This window comes from Lichenostomus cassidix, chromosome 3 (assembly GCF_008360975.1).
Source record: "Lichenostomus cassidix isolate B80296 chromosome 3, HeHo_3.0, whole genome shotgun sequence".
Taxonomy (NCBI): domain Eukaryota; kingdom Metazoa; phylum Chordata; class Aves; order Passeriformes; family Meliphagidae; genus Lichenostomus; species Lichenostomus cassidix.
The window spans coordinates 111821730-111839914 of NC_139483.1; the positions used below are offsets into that span (position 1 = coordinate 111821730).

Sequence of the window (18185 nt, forward strand, 5' to 3'; positions counted from 1 at the left end):
CAGGGTTGGGATGGGATGGGATAGGAATGGGATAAGGGATGGAGATGGGATGGGGTGGAATGGGATGGGGATGGTTTGGATGTCATCGGAATGGGGTAAAGATGACATGGGATGGAATGGGGTTGGAAGGGATGGGATGGGGATGGGATGGCTTTTCATGGGATGGAGTGGGATGGGATGGGAACAGAAGGGATGCAGTTGGAATGGGCGTGGGGATGGCAATGGGATGGGAATGGAGTTGGGATGGGAATGAAGTTGGGATGGAGTTGGGTTGCATGTTATGGTGATGGGATAGAGATAATACAGGGTGGGATTAGGATGGGATGGGGTTGGATGGGGTAGGGATGGGGTGGAGGGGGATGTTATGGGGATTGGGATGGGATGGGGTTGGATGGAGTGGGATGGGATGGGATTGGATGGGATGCAATGGGATACTAGGGGGATTGGGATGGGATGGGTTTGGATGGGATAGGGATGGAGATGACAATGGCATAGGGTGGGATGGGGTGGAATGGGATGGGGATGGTTTGGATGTCATCAGAATGGGGTGGGGGTGAGATGGGATGGAATGGGGTTGGAAGGGATAGGATGGGGATGAAGATGGGGATGGGATGGCTTTTCATGGGATGGAGTTGGATGGGATGAGAAGGGATGCAGTTGGAATGGGTGTGGGGATGGTGATGGGATGGGAATGGACATGGGATGGGATTGGGTTGCATGTTATATGGATGGGATGGAGATGGGATGGGATAGAATGGGACAGGAGTTTTCCCTCTCCTCTCTGCAGAGCGGGAGAAGAGGATCAGCCTCCCGCAGATCCCAGCCCCGTGAGTGATCCCGACCCTTTCCTGGGATTCCCGACCCCGGAATCCCTCCTTATCCCCATCCCGGTCCCTGACCCTCTTCCCACCCTCAGGAATCTCGGGGAGAGGATTTCCACGTTTTCCCACAGCATCAGCGGGGGTGAGTTTTTGGCTCTTCCCCCTCTCCGCCATCACTGGGGCACGGGCAGGGATTTGGGACAGATTCCATATGGGATTTGGGAAGGCTGGACACCCTCAGCTCTTTTCCAGAGGGTTGGGATGCATCCAAGCATCCTGGAGGAGCTCCAGACCCTCTGGAGATGCTGGAAAACCCCCCCAACCAATGAGCTTCCTGATCCCATTCCCACATCCCGTTTTTCCCCAGATTCCGATATTTACGCCGAAATCCTGGATGAATCCTCAAGGCCAAGATCTGGAAGTAGGTGCTTCCCTTGGGAATTCTCCGGCTGAGGTGTCCCAGTTCCTCCTGCCCATCCCAAATTCCTGTCCCATCCTCACTGAACACCTCAGAACATCCTGGAGGAACTGGGATGAGTCGTGGGGTAGATCCATGGATCCTTGGGGTGATGGAGAGGGCAGATCCATGGATTCTCATGGAAGGGGAGAGCAGATCCATGGAATGATGGAGAGGGAAGATCCATGGATCCTTGGAATGATGGAGAGAGCAGATCCATGGATCTTCATAGATGGAAAGGGTAGAATCCATGGATTGTCATGGATGGAGAGGGCAGATCCATGGAATCCTTGGAATGATGGAGAGAGCAGATCCATGGATCTTCATAGATGGAAAGGCCAGAATCCATGGATTATCATGGATGGAGATGGCAGATCCATGGATCCTCATGGATGGAAAGGGCAGATCCATGGATCCTTGTGGGAATGATGCAGATGGCAGATCCATTGATTCTCATGGATGGACAGGGCAGATCCATGGATCCTCATGGTTGGAGAGGGTATATCCATAGATCTGTGTGGGAATGATGGAGAGGGCAGATCCATGGATCCTCGGAATGATGGAAAGGGCAAAATCCATGGATCCTCATGGATGGAGGGGGCAGATCCATGGATCCTCATGGATAGAGAGGGCAGATCCATGAATCCTTGGAATGATGGAAAGGGCAAATCCATGGATCCTTGTGGGAATGATGGAGAGCACAGATCCATGGATCCTTGGGATGATGTAGAGGGCAGATCCATGGATCCTCATGGGAATGATGGAGAGGGCAGATCCATGGATTCCCATGGATGGAAAGGGCAGATCCATGGATCTTTGTGGGAATGGTGGAAAGGGCAGATCCATGGATCCTCATGGATGGAAAGGGCAGATCCATGGATCTGCGTGGGAATGATGGACAGGGCAGATCCATGGATCCTCATGGATGGACAGGACAGGATCCATGGATCCTTGTGGGAATGATGGAGAGCACAGATCCATGGATCCTCATGGATCCTCATGGATGGAGAGGGCAGATCCATGAATCCTTGGAATGATGGAAAGGGCAAATCCATGGATCCTTGTGGGAACGATGGAGAGCACAGATCCATGGATCCTTGGGATGATGTAGAGGGCAGATCCATGGATTCCCATGGATGGAAAGGGCAGATCCATGGATCTTTGTGGGAATGGTGGAAAGGGCAGATCCATGGATTCCCATAGATGGACAGGGCAGATCCATGGATCTTTGGAATGATGGAGATGGCAGATCCATGGATCCTCATGGTTGGAGCACACAGATCCATGGATCCATGTGGGAATGATGGAGAGGGCAGATCCATGGATCCTCATGGATGGAAAGGGCAGATCCATGGATCCTTGGGATGATAGAGAGGCCAGATCCATGGATCCTCATGGATGGAGAGAGACGACCCAGGGATATTCCCGATTATCCTGGGGGGGAATCTGCCTTCAGAATGATTTGGGATAAAGTCCCCTTTTCCCTGTTCCCATCCCCACGAAGTCCAGCACTATTTGATTTCCCGGGATGACGTCGCGCTGGGCAGGATCCTCGGGGAAGGATTCTTCGGAGAGGTCTACGAGGGAATTTACACCACCCCGGTGAGAATCCTACCTTTTCCCCGCCATCCCAAATCTGGGATCCGGGCGGGGCTTGGGATATCACATTCCCGCTTTTCCCTCCCCGAGCAGAAGGGCGAGCGCATCAACGTGGCCGTGAAGACCTGCAAGAAGGATTGCAGTCCGGAAAACCGGGAAAAATTCCTGAGTGAAGCTGGTATCCCGAGGGTTCTGCTGGGAATTTTTTGGGATCACGAGGGTCCTGCTGTGGTTTTTTGGGGTCTTCAGGGTACTGCCCAGGTTTTTAGGATCTTGAGGGGGTTCCTGTTGGGTTCTTCTTCGGGTTCTGAGGGTCCTGCTGGGGTATTTTGGGATCCTGAGGGTTCTGTGGGGGTTTTTGGGATCCTGAGTGTCCTGCTGGGGTTTTTGGGATCCTGAGGGTCCTGCTGTGTTTTTTGGGGATCCCGAGTGTTCTGCTGGGTTTTTTAGGATCCTGAGGGCCCTACTGGGGTTTTTGGGATCCCGAGGGTCCTGCCAGGGTCTTTTGGGATCCCGAGGGTTCTGTGGGGGTTTTTGGGATCCTGAATGTCCTGCTGGGGTTTTTTGGGATCCCGAGTGTTCTGCCAGGGTTTTCTGGGATAAGATCCTGCTCAGGGCTCACATGGGTGGGGACAGGATGACACAACCTTGTCCTGGCATCTCCCGGTGGCTTTTTGGGGAGAAGTGGCCTTTGGAATGCTGGACTGGGGAAAAGGGAGTCAATCCATGCCCAGACACCTGGGATAGGATCCCAAAAACCCCCGGATTATGGGAAGGGATTATTGGAAGGGGGAAGCTGCTAGAATTCCTGCTGGAATTCCCAGGCAAGGCCATCGATCCCAGAAACCAGAAGCTCCAATCCTTTTGGAAAATCCCAGGTGTTCCTCCCCCTCCCCCTCCTCCTCCATCCCCTGGGACAGGGATTGGAATTTCTGGAATTGGGAATTTTTAGTTGGGAATTCCACAGCCCCTGGGACAGGGATTAGGATTTCCAGAATCAGGAATTCCCCATTCCAAACTGGGAATTCCACAGCCCCCAGGACAAGGATTGGGATTTCCAAAATCCAGATCCCCCATTCTGAGGTGGGAATTCCACAGCCCCTGGGACACAGATTAGGACTCCTGGAATCAGGAATTCCCCATTCCAAGGCGGGAATTCCACAGTCCCTGGGATAGGGATTGGGACTCCTGGAATCAGGAATTCCCCGTTACAAGTTGGGAATTTCACAGCCACTAAACTGGGGATCGGGACTCCCAGATTTGGGAATTCCAAGGTGGGAATTCCACAGCCCCTGGGACAGGGATTGTGACTCCTGGAACTGGGAATTCCCCATTCCAAGGCAGGAATTTCACAGCCCCAGGGACAGGGATCGGGACTCCCGGAATCGGGAATTCCCCATTCCAAGGTGGGAATTCCACAGTCCCTGAGACAGGGATCAGGACTCCCGAAATTGAGAATTCTGAGGTGGGAATTCCACAGCCCCCGGGACAGGGATTAGGATTTCCAGAATCAGGAATTCCCCATTCTGAGTTGGGAATTCTGCAGCCACTGGGACAGGGATTGGGACTCCTAGAATCAGGAATTCTGAGGTGGGAATACCACAGCCCCCAGGACAGGGATTGGGATTTCCAAAATCGGGATTCCCCCATTCTGAGGTGGGAATTTCACAGCCCCTGAACTGGGGATCGGGACTCCCAGAATTGGGAATTCCGAGGTGGGAATTCCACAGCTCCTGGACAGGGATCAGGACTCCTGGAATTGGAAATTCTCCATTCCAAATTGGGAATTCCACAGCCCCTGGAACAGGGATTAGGATTTCCGGAATTGGGAATTCCCCATTCCAAGGCGGGAACTCCACAGTCCCTGGGATAGGGATTGGGACTCCTGGAATCAGGAATTCCCTGTTATGAGTTGGGAATTTCACAGCCACTAAACTGGGGATCAGGACTCCTGGAATTGGGAATTCCGAGGTGGGAATTCCACAGTCCCTGGGACAGGGATTGGAACTCCCAGAATCAGGAATTCCCCATTCCAAGGTGGGAGTTCCACAGCCCCTGGGAGAGGGACCGGGACTCCCAGAATCAGGAATTCCGAGGTGGGAATCCCACAGCACCCGGGACAGGGATCAGGACTCCCAGAATCGGGAATTCCCCATTCCGAGGCGGCAATTCCGCCATTCCCGCAGTGCTGATGAAGAAGCTGGACCACCCGCACATCGTGAAGCTCATCGGCATCGCCGAGGACGAGCCCACCTGGATCGTCATGGAGCTCTATCCCTACGGAGAGGTCAGACCCCGTTCCCGCCCCCATCCCGGCATTCCCGCCGGCATTCCTGGCGCTGATCCCGGCGGGAATTTGCGGTTGCAGCTGGGGCAGTACCTGGAGCGGCAGCGGCCGCCGGTGCCTGTGCTGGTGCTGTTCGTGCTGCAGGTGGGCAAAGCCTTGGCTTACCTGGAGGCTCTCAGCTGCGTCCACAGGTCAGCGGGAACGGGATCCAGCGGGATTCGGGATGGGATTGGGGTCAGGTGGGATTCGGGATGGGATTGGGGTCAGGCGGGATTCGGGATGGGATCGGGATCCAACAGGATTTGGGACGGGATTGGGGCTGTGTGGGATTACGGATGGGATTGGGGTCAAGTGGGATTCGGGTTGGGATTGGGATCCAACAGGATTTGGGACGGGATTGGGGCTGTGTGGGATTACGGATGGGATTGGGGTCAAGTGGGATTAGGGGTGGGATTGGGGTCGGGTGGGATGTAGAATGGGGTCAGGGTTGGGTGGGATTCGGGATGGGATTTAGGGTCAGGTGGGATTCGCAATGGGATTGGGAGCCGGGTGGGATTTGGGATGGGAGTGGGATCCAGTGGGATTCAGGATGGAACTGGGGTTGGGTGGGATTCAGGATGGGATTTAGAGTCAGGTGGGATTTGGGATGGGAGTGGGATCCAGTGGGATTTGGGATGGAATTGGGGTTGGGTGGGATTTGGGATGGGATTTAGGGTAAGATGGGATTCGGGATGGGAGTGGGGTCTGGTGGGATTTGGGATGGGATTCGGGGCTGGATGGGATTTGGGATGGGAATGGGGCCAGGAGGGAATCAGGATGGGAGTGGGGTCGGGTGGCATATGGGATGGGAGTGGGGTCAGGTGGGATTTGGGATGGGACCGGGGTCGGGTGGGATTTGAGATGGGATTTAGGGTCAGGTGGGATTTGGGGTGGGATTGGGATCCAACAGGATTTGGGATGGGATTGAAGTTGGGTGGGATTTGGGATGGGATTGGGGTTGGGTGGGATTGGGGTTGGGATTGGGAACCGGTAGGATTCGGGATGGGAGTGGGGTCCAGTGGGATTAGGGATGGGCTCGAGGCTGGGTGGGATTTGGGCTGGGATCGGGGTTGGGTGGGATTCAGGACGGGATTGGGAACCGGTGGGATTTGGGATGGGAGTGGGGTCGGGTGAGATTTGGGATGGGATCGGGGCCGGGTGGGGTTCTGGATGGGAGTGGGGTCCAGTGGGATTTGGGATGGGATCAGGGCTGGGTGGGATTCGGGTTGGGATTGGGAGCCGGTGGCATTCAGGATGGGAGTGGCTTCGGGTGGGATTTGGGATGGGATTGGGGTCAGGTGGGATTCGGGATGGGAGTGGGGTTGGGTGGGATTTTGGCTGGATGGGATATAGGATGGGATTGGGGTCAGGTGCGATTCGGGATGGGATTTGGGGCCGGGTGGGATTCAGGATGGGATTGGGGTCAGGTAGGATTTGGGATGGGATCAGGATTGGGTGGCATTCGGGATGGGATTTGGTGTTGGGTGGGATTTGGGATGGGATTGGGGGCAGGTGGGAATTGGGACGAGATTGGAGCTGGGTGGGATTCGGGATGGGAGTGGGGTCTGGTGGGATTTGGGATGGGATTGGGGTTGGGTGGGGTTTGGGATGGGATTGGGGTCAGGTGGGATTTGGGGTGGGATGGAGGAGGTGGTGGGCACTGGGAATGGGCATGGGGAGAGGGGGAAGGGTTTGGTGGGGAATTTTTGGGAAGTGGTATTGTCAAGGTGGGGGTTCTTCTTCCCCATCCATTTTCCATCCGTTTTCCATCCATTTTCCATCCCTTATCCATCTGTTCCCCACTCCCATTCCATCCCATCCCATCCCATTATTATCCCACTATCCCATCTCCACCATCCCATCTCCATCCCATCCCATCTCCATCATCCCATCTCCATCATCCCATCTCCATCACCCCATCTCCATTACCCCATCCCATTACCCCATCCCATTATCCCATCCCATTATCCCATCCCATTATCCCATCCCATTATCCCATCCCATTATCCCATCCCATTATCCCATCCCATTATCCCATCTCCATCCCATCTCCATCCCATCTCCATCCCATCTCCATCCCATCTCCATCCCATCTCCATCCCATCTCCATCCCATCTCCATCCCATCTCCATCCCATCGCCATCCCATCTCCATCCCATCGCCATCCCATCGCCATCCTGTCATCCCACCTCCATCATCCCACTCCATCATCCCATCATCCCACCTCCATCATCCCACCTCCATCATCCCACCTCCATCATCCCATCCCATCATCCCATCATCCCATCCCATCAACCCATCTCCATCCCATCCCATCCCACTATCCCATCCCAATCCCAACAACCCAAGCATTTCTCTCCCCGCAGGGACATCGCCGTGAGGAACATCCTGGTGGCCTCTCCGGAATGCGTCAAACTCGGAGACTTCGGCCTCTCCCGCTACATCGAGGATGAGGAATATTACAAAGGTAGGATCCCACGGGATCGGGGCTCCCGAGGATTTCTCCGGATGGTGGGAATGAGGCGGAGATCTGGATCATTCCTGGATCTTTCCAGCTTCTGTCACCCGCCTTCCCATCAAGTGGATGGCGCCGGAATCCATCAACTTCCGACGCTTCACCACGGCCAGCGATGTCTGGATGTTTGGTGAGTGCTGGGAATGGGGTGGAGTGGGATCCCGGGATTTGGAGTGGGATCCTGGGGTTTGGAGTGGGACCAGGAATTCACAGTGGGATCCTGGGATTCAGAATGGGATCCTGGGGTTCAGAGTGGGATCCCGGGATTCAGAGTGGGATCCTGGAATTCAGAGCGGGATCCTGGGATTTGGAGTGGGATCTTTGGATTCAGAGTGGGATCCCGGGGTTTGGAGTGGGATCCCGGGGTTTGGAGTGGGATCCTGGGGTTTGGAGTGGGATCCTGGGGTTTGGAGTGGGATCCTGGGATTCAGAGCGGGATCCCGGGATTCGGAGTGGGATCCTGGCGTTCGGAGTGGGACCAGGAATTCAGAGTGCGATCCTGGGATTCAGAGTGGGATCCTGGGTTTCGGAGTGGGATTCTGGGATTCAGAGTGGGATCCCGGGATTTGGAGTGGGATCCTGGGATTCAGAGTGGGATCCCGGGATTCAGAGTGGGATCCTGGGGTTCAGAGTGGGATCCTGGGATTCGGAGCGGGATCCTGGGGTTCGGAGCGGGATCCTGGGGTTCAGAGTGGGACCAGGAATTCAGAGTGGGGTCCAGGATTCAGAGTGGGATCCTGGGGTTTGGAATGGGATTCTGGGATTCAGAGTGGGATCCTGGGTTTTGGAGTGGGATCCTGGGATTCAGAGTGGGATCCTGGAATTTATCAGTTTTCTGTGGCATGAACAGGGGATGGAATGGGATCCTGGGGTTCAGAGTGGGATCCCGGGATTCAGAGTAGGATCCCGGGATTCAGAGTGGGATCCTGGGGTTCAGAGTGGGATCATGAGGTTCGGAGTGGGATGCTGGGGTTCAGAGTGGGATTCTGGGATTTATCAGATTCCTGTGGCATGAACAGGGGATGGAATGGGATCCCAGGATTCAGAGTGGGACTAGGAATTCAGAGTGGGATCTTGGGGTTCAGAGTGGGATCCTGGGGTTCAGAGTGGGATCCCGGAATTTATCAGTTTCCTGTGGCGTGAACAGGGGATGGAATGGGATCCCAGGATTCAGAGTGGGATTTTGGGATTCATCCTCTTCCCATGGCATGCACAGGGACAAATCCCACTCCAGAATGGCAGATTATCCCAACTTTTTCCCTGGGAGAAGCCATGCTAGGGAAGGGTTTCCATTCAACCCTTGTTAGGTGCTTCCTCCTCCTCCTCCAGGGATTTTAGGGAAGTTTTAGGATGAGTTAAACTCTTCCCACTCCAAATATCCATCCCCTTCCCATCCGCCCATCCCCAAAATCGGGATCTCCAAGCCCCCAGATCCCAAATCCTAAATGCCAGAATTCCCAAATCCTAAATGCCAGAATTCCCAAATCCTAAATCCCAAATACTGGCAGGCAGGGATACAGATACAGGGGAAAATGAGGGACTTGAGGAAATATTGCTGACCCCAAACTTTGGGAGGAGTTGCCAGAATTCCCACCCAGGAATCAGGAATTCCAAGCTGCCAAGTGTCCCACCTCAAAAAAACCCCAAAACCCCGGGAAGGGGCAGATTCCAGGGAATTCCCGGGAATTTGAGGTTGTCCCGGTCCATCCAACAGCCGTGTGCATGTGGGAGATCCTGAGCTACGGGAAGCAGCCGTTCTTCTGGCTGGAAAACAAGGATGTGATCGGAGTCCTGGAAAAGGGGGATCGACTCCCCAAACCCGACCTGTGCCCTCCTGTCCTCTACACCCTCATGACGCGCTGCTGGGACTACGATCCCGGGGAACGGCCCAAATTCCAGGAGCTGGTCTGCAGCCTGAGGTGAGCTGGGAATGCTGGAATATCCATGGTGGGATGGGAATCTGGGGGGAAAAGCTGGGAAAGGTTTTGGATCCAGAGGTTTGTGGAGAAATTTGGGTTTAGAGGAGTGTTGGAGACCTTTTCTTGGGAAACCAAACACTTCCATTCCAAAGGGTCTCCAAGGCTCCTCTAAGCCCAAATTCCAGGAGTTCCTTTGAAGCCTGAGGTGAGCTGGGAATGCTGGAATTTCCATGGTGGGATGGAGGGATGGGAATTTGGGGGAAAAAGCTGGGAAAGGTTTTGGATCAGGAGTTTTTATGGAAAAATTTGGGTCTGGAGGAGCATCAGAGACCTTTTCCCAGGAAGCAAAACACTTCCATCTCAAAGGGTCTCCAGTGCTCCTCTGGAGACTTTGCAGCCTGAGGTGAGCTGGGAATGCTGGAGGGTCCATGGTGTGATGGAGGGGTGGGAATGTCGGGGAAAATGCTGGAAAAGGTTTTGGATCCGGAGTTTTTGTGGAGAAATTTGGGTTTAGAGGAGATTCGGAGACCTTTTCCCAGGAAGCAAAACACTTCCATTACAAAGGGTCTCCAAAGGGTCTCCAAGGCTCCTCTAAGCCCAAATTCCAGGAGCTGCTTTGCAGCCTGAGGTGAGCTGAGAATTCTGAAGGATCCACAGCGGGGTGGGAATGTGGGGGAAAATACTGGGAAAGGCTTTGGATCGGGAGTTTTTATGGATAAGTTTGAGTTTAGAGGGTTTAGAGGCACGTTGGAGACCCTTTGGAAGGGGATGGAATGGAAGGGCTTTGCTTCCTGGGAAAAGCTCTCCAAAGGGTCTCCAAGGCTCCTCTAAAACCAAATTCCAGGAATTCCTTTGCAGCCTGAGGTGAGCTGGGAATCCGGGGTGAGGGAGAAGCAGAAAAGGCTGGAATTCCCAGTTCCGGGATTGTCACCTCCTTCATCTGGGGTGAGGGAGAAGGGGGAAAGGTGGGAATTCCCAATTCCAGGATTGTCACCTCCTGCATCCAGGGTGTGGGAGAAGCAGGAAAGTTGGGAATTCCCGATTCTGGGATTGTCACCTCCTGCATCCCAAACCTCTGGAGTGCAGGAGGAGCAGCAAAGTCAGAGAATTCCTTATTCCAGGATTGTCACCTCCTGCATTCCGACTCTATGGGGTGCAGGAGAAATGGGAAAGGTGGGAATTCCTGATTCCAGGATTGTCACCTCCTGCGTCCCAGACCTCTGGGGTGCAGGAGAAGTGGGAAATCCTGATTCCAGGATTGTCCCCTCCCCACAGTGACATTTACCTGATGGAGAAGGAGCTGGCCAAGGAGCAGGAGAGGAACAACCGGCACCGACCTCCCAAAATCCTGGAGCCGCCGGCATTCCAGGATCCACCTCCCAAGGTGGGGATGAGTCCAAGCCCTCTGTGGGAATCACAAATGGGATTTCCCGGATCGGATCCGGAGGAATTCCCGCCTTTTCCCGTTCCCGCAGCCCAGCAGAGCCATGTACAAGCCGCCATCCCAGAATAACCTCCTGGCTCCCAGGCTGCAATTCCAGGTGAGGCTGCAGGGCTGGAGAATCCCACGGGGGTTTGGGAATGGGAGAGCCCGGGAATGTTGTGGATTTTGGGATCCGAGGTGCTCCGCGTCACCACCGAGTGCCACCATTCCAGTGGGACCAGGAGCGCTTGCAGCTCCAGGATTGGTCCATCTGGGAATCACGGAGTCGTTGAGGTTGGAAAATCCCACAGAACCCATGGAGTCCAACCATTCCCAGCACTGATCCCAAAAATCCACAGGGATTTCCATCCATCCAGGATTAGGGATTCATCCACCCCTCCAGCTGTGCCAGGCCTGGGTGGATTTTTCCAGGCAGGAATTATTCCCAATATCCATATATAATGGGAATTATTCCCAACTCCCCTGGCACAGCTGGAAGCCATTCCCTCTCATCCCATCCCTCATTCCCTGGGATCAAATCCCGATCCCACCCGGCTGCCCCATTCTGGGAGGGAATTCCGGAGTGAATTCCCATCTTTCCTCCAGGCTGAGCTTTCCCAGCTCCCTCAGCCATTCCCGATTTCTCCGGATGAGCTCCCAAACCTCTTCGGAGGCCATTTTTTGAGCCAGGCTGATCCCATTCCCAAATTCCCGCTCTTCTTGTGCTCCCGCTCCGTCCATGTGTCCGCGCTAACCGTTTTCCGTGGGTTCTAACCCTCGTTCCGTGCCTGCTCCGCTCCCGCCGCCGCTCCCGCGCCGTTCCCGCGTTCCCAGGTTCCGGAGGGGCTCTGCGCCAGCTCTCCCACCCTCGCCAGTCCCGCGGAATTCCCGAGCCCGGCCAATTCCCGGCGCACGCCGCCTCCCAGCCGCCACAACGTCTTCAAACGCCACAGCATGAGGGTAAGCCCGGAATTCCCGTCGGGATTCGCCAATCCGGAGGGATTCCCGATCCGCCGCAACGCTCCCGTTGGGATCTGCTTTCCGCCGTTGCTGCTTCCAGCTGCTTCTCGCTGCTTCCCGCTCAGTGTTGTTCCCGTCAGATGCCGTGGGAGGGTCAAATCCCATTCCCAGTGGAAGGATCAACCTTTGGGATGTCTCCATGCATGTTCCCCCCCATATCCCGGATTTTGTGGGATGAGCCGCCGGCACGGCGTTCCCGAAAAATGAGCATGGAATGCATGGCTGGTGCTCCTCGGGCTCGGTGTTGGGATCTCACCAAGATTCCCTAGGGGGATGTTCCAGCTCGGTGGTTGTCATCCCAAAATGGAATGTGGTGCTGGGAGACGTGGCTGACTCTCCTTGCTGGAAATCCGATTGCTCCCTAGACTTCCCCCCTTGTTCTTTCCTCCCTTTTTCCTCCTTTTCCCCCCTTTTTCTCTCATTTTTCCTCCTTTCCCTCTTTTCCCCTTTTTCCCTTTTCCCTCCTTTTCCCCTTCTTTCTTTTTTATCCCCTTCCCCCTCTTTTTCTCCTTTTTTCTCCCTTTCCACCTTTTTCTAGTTTTCCCTTTTTCTCCTTTATCCTACCTTTCCCCCCTTGGTCCCCCTTTGCTCTTTTTTCAGCTTTTCCCCTTTTTCCCTTTTTTCTCCTCTATCCCCATGTTTCCTCCTTTTCCCCTTTTTCCTTCTTTTCCCCTTTTTCCTCCTTTCCCCCCTTTTTGTCCCCTTTTCCCCTATTTTCCCCCTTTTTTCATTTTTATCCCACTTTCCCCCTTTTTTCTCCTTTTTCCTCCTTGTCCCCCTTTTTCTTTCTTGTACCCTTTTCCCCCCTCTTTCCCCCCATTTTCCTCCTTTCCCCACCACCTCCTTTCTCCATTTTCCCCCATTTCCCCCCTTTTTTCTCTTTTCGCCCTTTTTTCTCCTTTTTCCCCCTTTCTCCCCCTTTTCCCCACTCTGGGTCACAATCCTCACGAACGGAGCAACATTCCCGCTCTGGAATTTTGGGAATTCCGCCTCCTGACCCCAAATCCCGGGCTGCAGGAGGAGGATTTCCAGCGGCCCAGCAGCCGGGAGGAGGCGCAGCAGCTGCTGGAGCTGGAGAGGCTCCGCGTGGAGCAGGCGATGGAGAGGCAGCAGCGGGAGATGCTGGAGGACGATCGGTGGCTGCGGCAGGAGGTGAAGAGCCTGGTGAGCGATCCCGGAATTCCTCGGGAATCATGGAATGGTTGGGTGGGGAAAACCTTAAATCCCATCCTGTTCCAGCCCTGATACCTCCCACGATCCCAGGTGGATCCAAATCCATCCTCGGACATTCCCAGGGATCCAGGGGCAGCCACAGCTTCCCTGGGAATTCCAGCCCAGCCAGCAATTCCTTCCCAACATCCCAAAAAATCTCCCCTTTCCCGCTGGGAAGCCATTCCCTGTCTCCTGTTCCATCCATCCCTTTTCCCAAATCCCTCTCCAGCTCTCCTGGAAAGCTCTGGAAAAGGCTCTGAGCATTCCCTGGATCCTTCCCTTCTCCAGCTGAGCATTCCCAGCTCTCCCAGCCTGAGATTGGATCCACCCTCATCCCAACTGCTCTCTGAGAAGGAATTTTGGTATCGATGGAGTTCACTGGGAATCTCAGGACTCCAGGAAGGATGCCCCTTCTCTTTTCCTTCCTTTTAAATCCCGACTTCCATAAAAATCACTCTGGATGGATTCCGAGTGTCCTTGATCCCGGAATCCCAGAATCCTGGAATGATTTGGGTGGGAAAGGACCTCAAATCCCATCCCATTCCAGGGACACTTCCCACCATCCCAGGCTGCTCCAGCCTTTCCCTGGACATTCCCAGGGATCCAGAGGCAGCCATGGATTCTCTGGGAATTCCAGCCCAGCCCCTCCCCACCCTCCCAGGGAAAAAGGATGTGGAAAAGCCATTCCTGGCTGGAAAAGCCAATTTTTCCATGGAAAAACAGCTCCTCTGCCAGCCAAACCTTTGGCATCCCTTCATTTTCCAGCCCTGTCAAACCCCCCTGGAGCTGCTCCATATCCAAAGGAACATTTGGAATTTTGGGCGATTTTAAAGCACTTCCAGCTGCATTTTAATGGATTTCTTAATGTTTTGGGGATTGGGATTTTGAGAAAGCAAATTCCTGCTTCCTGGGGAAAAAAAAAATCCCTTTCCCATCCCAAAATCCTGGATCCTGCAGTGCTCCTTTCCTGGGGGAAATGTTCCAGGAGTCTCCTGGAAATTAGGAAATCCTGGGTTTTCCTCCCTTCCCCACCCCTTTTTTTCCCCTTTTTTCCTTTTCCCCACCTTTTCTCCCCCTTTTTTCACTTTTCCCTCCCCTTTTTTCCCTTTTCCCCCCATTTTTCCCCCATTTTTCCCCATTTTCCCATGCCTCACACAACCTTTTCCCCTTTTCCAGGATCCCACGGTGTTCATGAACAACAACATTCCTCCGGTGAGTGATTCCAGCAATCCCTGGAAAATCCAGGCTGGGCCAGTTTTGGGTCCACCCCCGCTTTTTTTTGGGAATATCTGAAGCTCCTCATTCCTGTTTCCATGGGTGGCTGATAAATATTTATTTATTTTTTATTTATTTGGGAAAATTATCCTGAATATTGGATATCCTGGCGGGGTGGATTCCCCGATCCTTCCTGACATTCCAGGAGGGAATGGCGACGCCTCCTCCCTCTTCCCTCCCTCCATCCCGGCTTTGCAGCCTCTAATTCCCGATTTTCTTTCTCCTTCCGCAGCTTCTCCCGGAGAAGGAGACGGATTACAGTGAGTTCCCGGTGGAATTCCCTCTTTGGGCTGTTGGGATTCTCGGGAATGTTTCCCCGGATATTCCAGGGATGAAATCCCACATTCCTGAGGGACACATTTAGGGAGGAGCTGCTTCTCCTGGGGGTGGGAATGGGATCCGTGGGAAGCTGGGATGGGGCGGGGAGGTTGGGGAGGGGATGTGGGACAAATCCCATGGATCCTGGGGAATTCCCACATTTCCACGGAATGATTTTCCTTCCTTTTCCTCGCTCTGGTGCAGCACAATTCACGGGGCCTCCCCAGAAGCCTCCCAGACTCGGGGCTCAGGTGAGACCTGGGATGGGTCTGGATCCTCCTTTTCCACCTCCAGAATTCCCGGGAAGGGAATTTTCCTGCTCTTCCCATCTCCAAGGGAGTCAGGCAGACCCAGCAGGATCGGGATCGTGGGTGGGAAGTGGGTTCCAAAAAATTCCAGAGTGGTTTGGGTGCAAAACTCATCCCAGGGATATCTCCCACCAATCCAGGATGATCCAACTTTTCCTTGGACATTCCCAGGGATCCAGGGGCAGCCACAGCTTCCCTGGGAACTCCAGCCCAGCCAGCAATTCCTTCCCAACATCCCAGCCCAAGCTCCCCTTTCCCACTGGGAAGCCATTCCCTGTCTTCTGGCCCTCCAGCCCTTTTCCCAAATCCCTCTCCAGCTCTCCTGGAGCTCCTGGAAAGCTCTGGAAAAGTTCCCAAGCATTCCCTGGATTTTCCCTTCTCCAGCTGAGCATTCCCTGCTCTCCCAGCCCGAGATTGGATCCATCCCCATCCCAACTCCTCTCTGAGAAGGAATTTTGGGATTGAGAGAGTTCACTGGGAATCTCAGGGCTCCAGGAAGGATCTCCCTTCCCTTTGCCATCCCCGACTTCCATAAAAATCCCTCTGGATGGATTCCGAGTGTCCTTGATCCCAGAATCCCGGAATGGTTTGGATGGGAAGGGATCTTCAATCCCATCCCATTCCAATCCCAACACCTCCCACGATCCCAGGCTACTCCAACCTTTCCCTGAACACTTCCAGGGATGGGAACACCACAGCCTCTCCAGCCAGGTGTTGGTTTTTCCCTCTTTTCCCCGAATCCATCTGATCCCGCAGTATCCCTGTTTCCTGGCAGTCCATCCAGCCGGCTCCCACGGCCAACCTGGACCGCACGGATGATCCCGTCTACGGGAATGTCATGGATCTGGTCCGCGCCGTGCTGCAGCTGAAGAACGAGATCAGCCACGTGCCTCCCGATGGATACATCCTGGTGGTCAAGGTAGGGCAGGGATCACCCCTGGAATTCCGCGGGAGATGGGAATGAGGCTCCTGAGTGGCTCCCAATGGGAGGAGCATTGGATCCTTGGATCAGTGGTGGGAGCAATCCCAGCATTCCCTGTTTCATCCATTGGATCTTTGGATCAATGGTGGGAGCAATCCCAGCATTCCTAGTTATTCCATTGGATCCTTGGGTCCATGGTGGGAGCAATCCCAGCATTCCCTGCTCCTCCATTGCATCCTTGGATCAATAGCGGGAGCAATCCCAGCATTCCTAGTTATTCCATTGGATCCTTGGGTCCATGGTGGGAGCAATCCCAGCATTCCCTGCTCCTCCAGTGTATCCTTGGATCAACAGCAGGAGCAATCCCAGCATTCCCTGTTCCTCCATTGGATCCATGGATCCATAGCGGGAGCAATCCCAGCATTCCCAGCTCCTCCACTGTATCCATGGATGAATGATGGATGCAATCCCAGCATTCCCTGCTCCTCCATTGGGTCCTTGGATCAATGGTGGGAGATTCTCCCAGTTCCAGTTCCAGTTCCTCCAGTGTATCCTTGGCTCAATGTTGGGAAAATTCCCAACATTCCCAGCTCCTCCATTGGATCCTTGGCTCAACAGTGGGAGATTCTCCCACCACTCCCCTCTCCCGAATGGAATTCTCCCCTCAGCCACCCAAACCATTCCCGCTGGGAATCACCCGGATCCATCCCTGGATCCATCCTGGATCCATCCCAACCCTTCCCTCCCCCAGAACGTCGGCCTTTCCCTACGGAAGCTGATCGGGAGCGTCGACGAGATCCTTCCCGACCTTCCTGCCGCTTCCCGCACCGAGGTAGGAGCGGGAATGGCGGGAACGGGGCGGGGAGGGGGTGACATTCCGGCGGGATTCCCTCTGAATTCCCGAAAATCCCTGCCAGATCGAGGGCACCCAGAAGCTGCTCAACAAGGACTTGGCCAACCTGATCAGCAAGATGCGCCTGGCGCAGCAGAATTCCGGCACTTCCCTCAGCGCGGAATTCCAGCGGCAGATGCTGACGGCTTCCCACACCCTGGCCGTGGACGCCAAGAACCTCCTGGACGCCGTGGACCAAGCCAAGCTCCAGGCCAACCTGGCCAAGCCGTGCCCGGAATGAGGGAATTCCGTGCCGGTGGATCCGGGAGGAGTCGGCTTTTTGTGTGTCTCCCGTGGTTTTCCCGCGGTTTTCCCGCTCTCCCTCTTCCCAGCCGCTCGTGTCTGTCAGTGTCGCGTTGCTCTTCGGGAGACAGGAGGCTTTTCCCGGTGGTTTTTCCCCTGGAAAAGGGCTGGGGGGGTGATCCGGCGGATGAAGATCCCCCCGGCTCGGCGGCTTCCCGGCTGTATCCATGGATCGATCCATCCTCCGAGCGCGGACGGCCGCGGGCGGCACGGCGGGACGGGGACCTGGATTTTGGGGCCGAGGAAACGGATTTTGGGGGAGGCCGGAATTCCCGCCGGAATGCCGTCGGAGTTCTCCTTGTACATTGTATAGCAGAGTTTATTTAATGGCGGGAAGCGGGATTCACTTCCGGAGCCTGCGGAATCCGGGCAGGGACGAGCTCCCCGTGGATCGCGGCCTTGGGGGACACGAGCCTGGGGAACGGTGCCTCTTCCAGCCGCGTTTTTCCTGAGTTTTGTGTGAGCTCCGCCAGCAAAACCGCGGCTCTGTCGGGTTCGTGCTTCCGGCCGGGAGCCGGGCGGTTCGGGCTTTTCCCCAGCGTTTTTCCTGCAGTTTTCCCAGTTTATTCTGGCTGAGATAAACCGTGCACCAAATCCTGCCGTGGCCTGTCCTTCCTGTCACCCCCATCCCCTGGAATTTCCCTGGAAAGCGGAGTGGTTGGGATTCTCGGAGCTCTGAGACTTCTCCTTGGGATCGTGGGAATGGAGTGCTTGCCCATGGAATGGGATGAGCATTCCCGCCCTAAGTGGGGTTTCCCCCAAAATAGGGGTCACAGCTGGGGTCACCCCAGAGCTTGGGGTGGTGGCTTCTCATTCCAAGAAGGACAAGGAGTGTGTCCAGGGAAGGGAATGGAGCTGGGAATGGGGCTGGAGCA

The 18185-nt window shown here is 54.9% G+C and overlaps 1 protein-coding gene across 2 annotated transcripts in view; it reads left to right on the plus strand.

Annotated features, from left to right (window-relative positions):
• The window catches only part of PTK2B (protein tyrosine kinase 2 beta), a 35313-nt gene extending 17409 nt beyond the window's left edge, over positions 1-17904 (plus strand). Inside the window, exons 12-31 of one of the 2 annotated variants that reach the window (XM_085057211.1) lie at positions 788-827; positions 917-963; positions 1189-1242; positions 2783-2880; positions 2971-3055; positions 5064-5164; positions 5246-5355; positions 7570-7670; positions 7759-7848; positions 9433-9637; positions 10913-11021; positions 11113-11178; positions 11895-12020; positions 13098-13244; positions 14469-14504; positions 14800-14827; positions 15090-15136; positions 15969-16112; positions 16867-16947; positions 17033-17904. In XM_085057211.1, the coding sequence (XP_084913337.1) occupies positions 788-827; positions 917-963; positions 1189-1242; positions 2783-2880; positions 2971-3055; positions 5064-5164; positions 5246-5355; positions 7570-7670; positions 7759-7848; positions 9433-9637; positions 10913-11021; positions 11113-11178; positions 11895-12020; positions 13098-13244; positions 14469-14504; positions 14800-14827; positions 15090-15136; positions 15969-16112; positions 16867-16947; positions 17033-17248 (1931 nt within the window). In that variant the 3' untranslated portion in view covers positions 17249-17904. The remainder of the gene's footprint in view (positions 1-787; positions 828-916; positions 964-1188; positions 1243-2782; positions 2881-2970; positions 3056-5063; positions 5165-5245; positions 5356-7569; positions 7671-7758; positions 7849-9432; positions 9638-10912; positions 11022-11112; positions 11179-11894; positions 12021-13097; positions 13245-14468; positions 14505-14799; positions 14828-15089; positions 15137-15968; positions 16113-16866; positions 16948-17032) is intronic. The other variant, XM_085057210.1, reaches the window with a different exon arrangement.
• Positions 17905-18185: the final 281 nt, after the last annotated feature.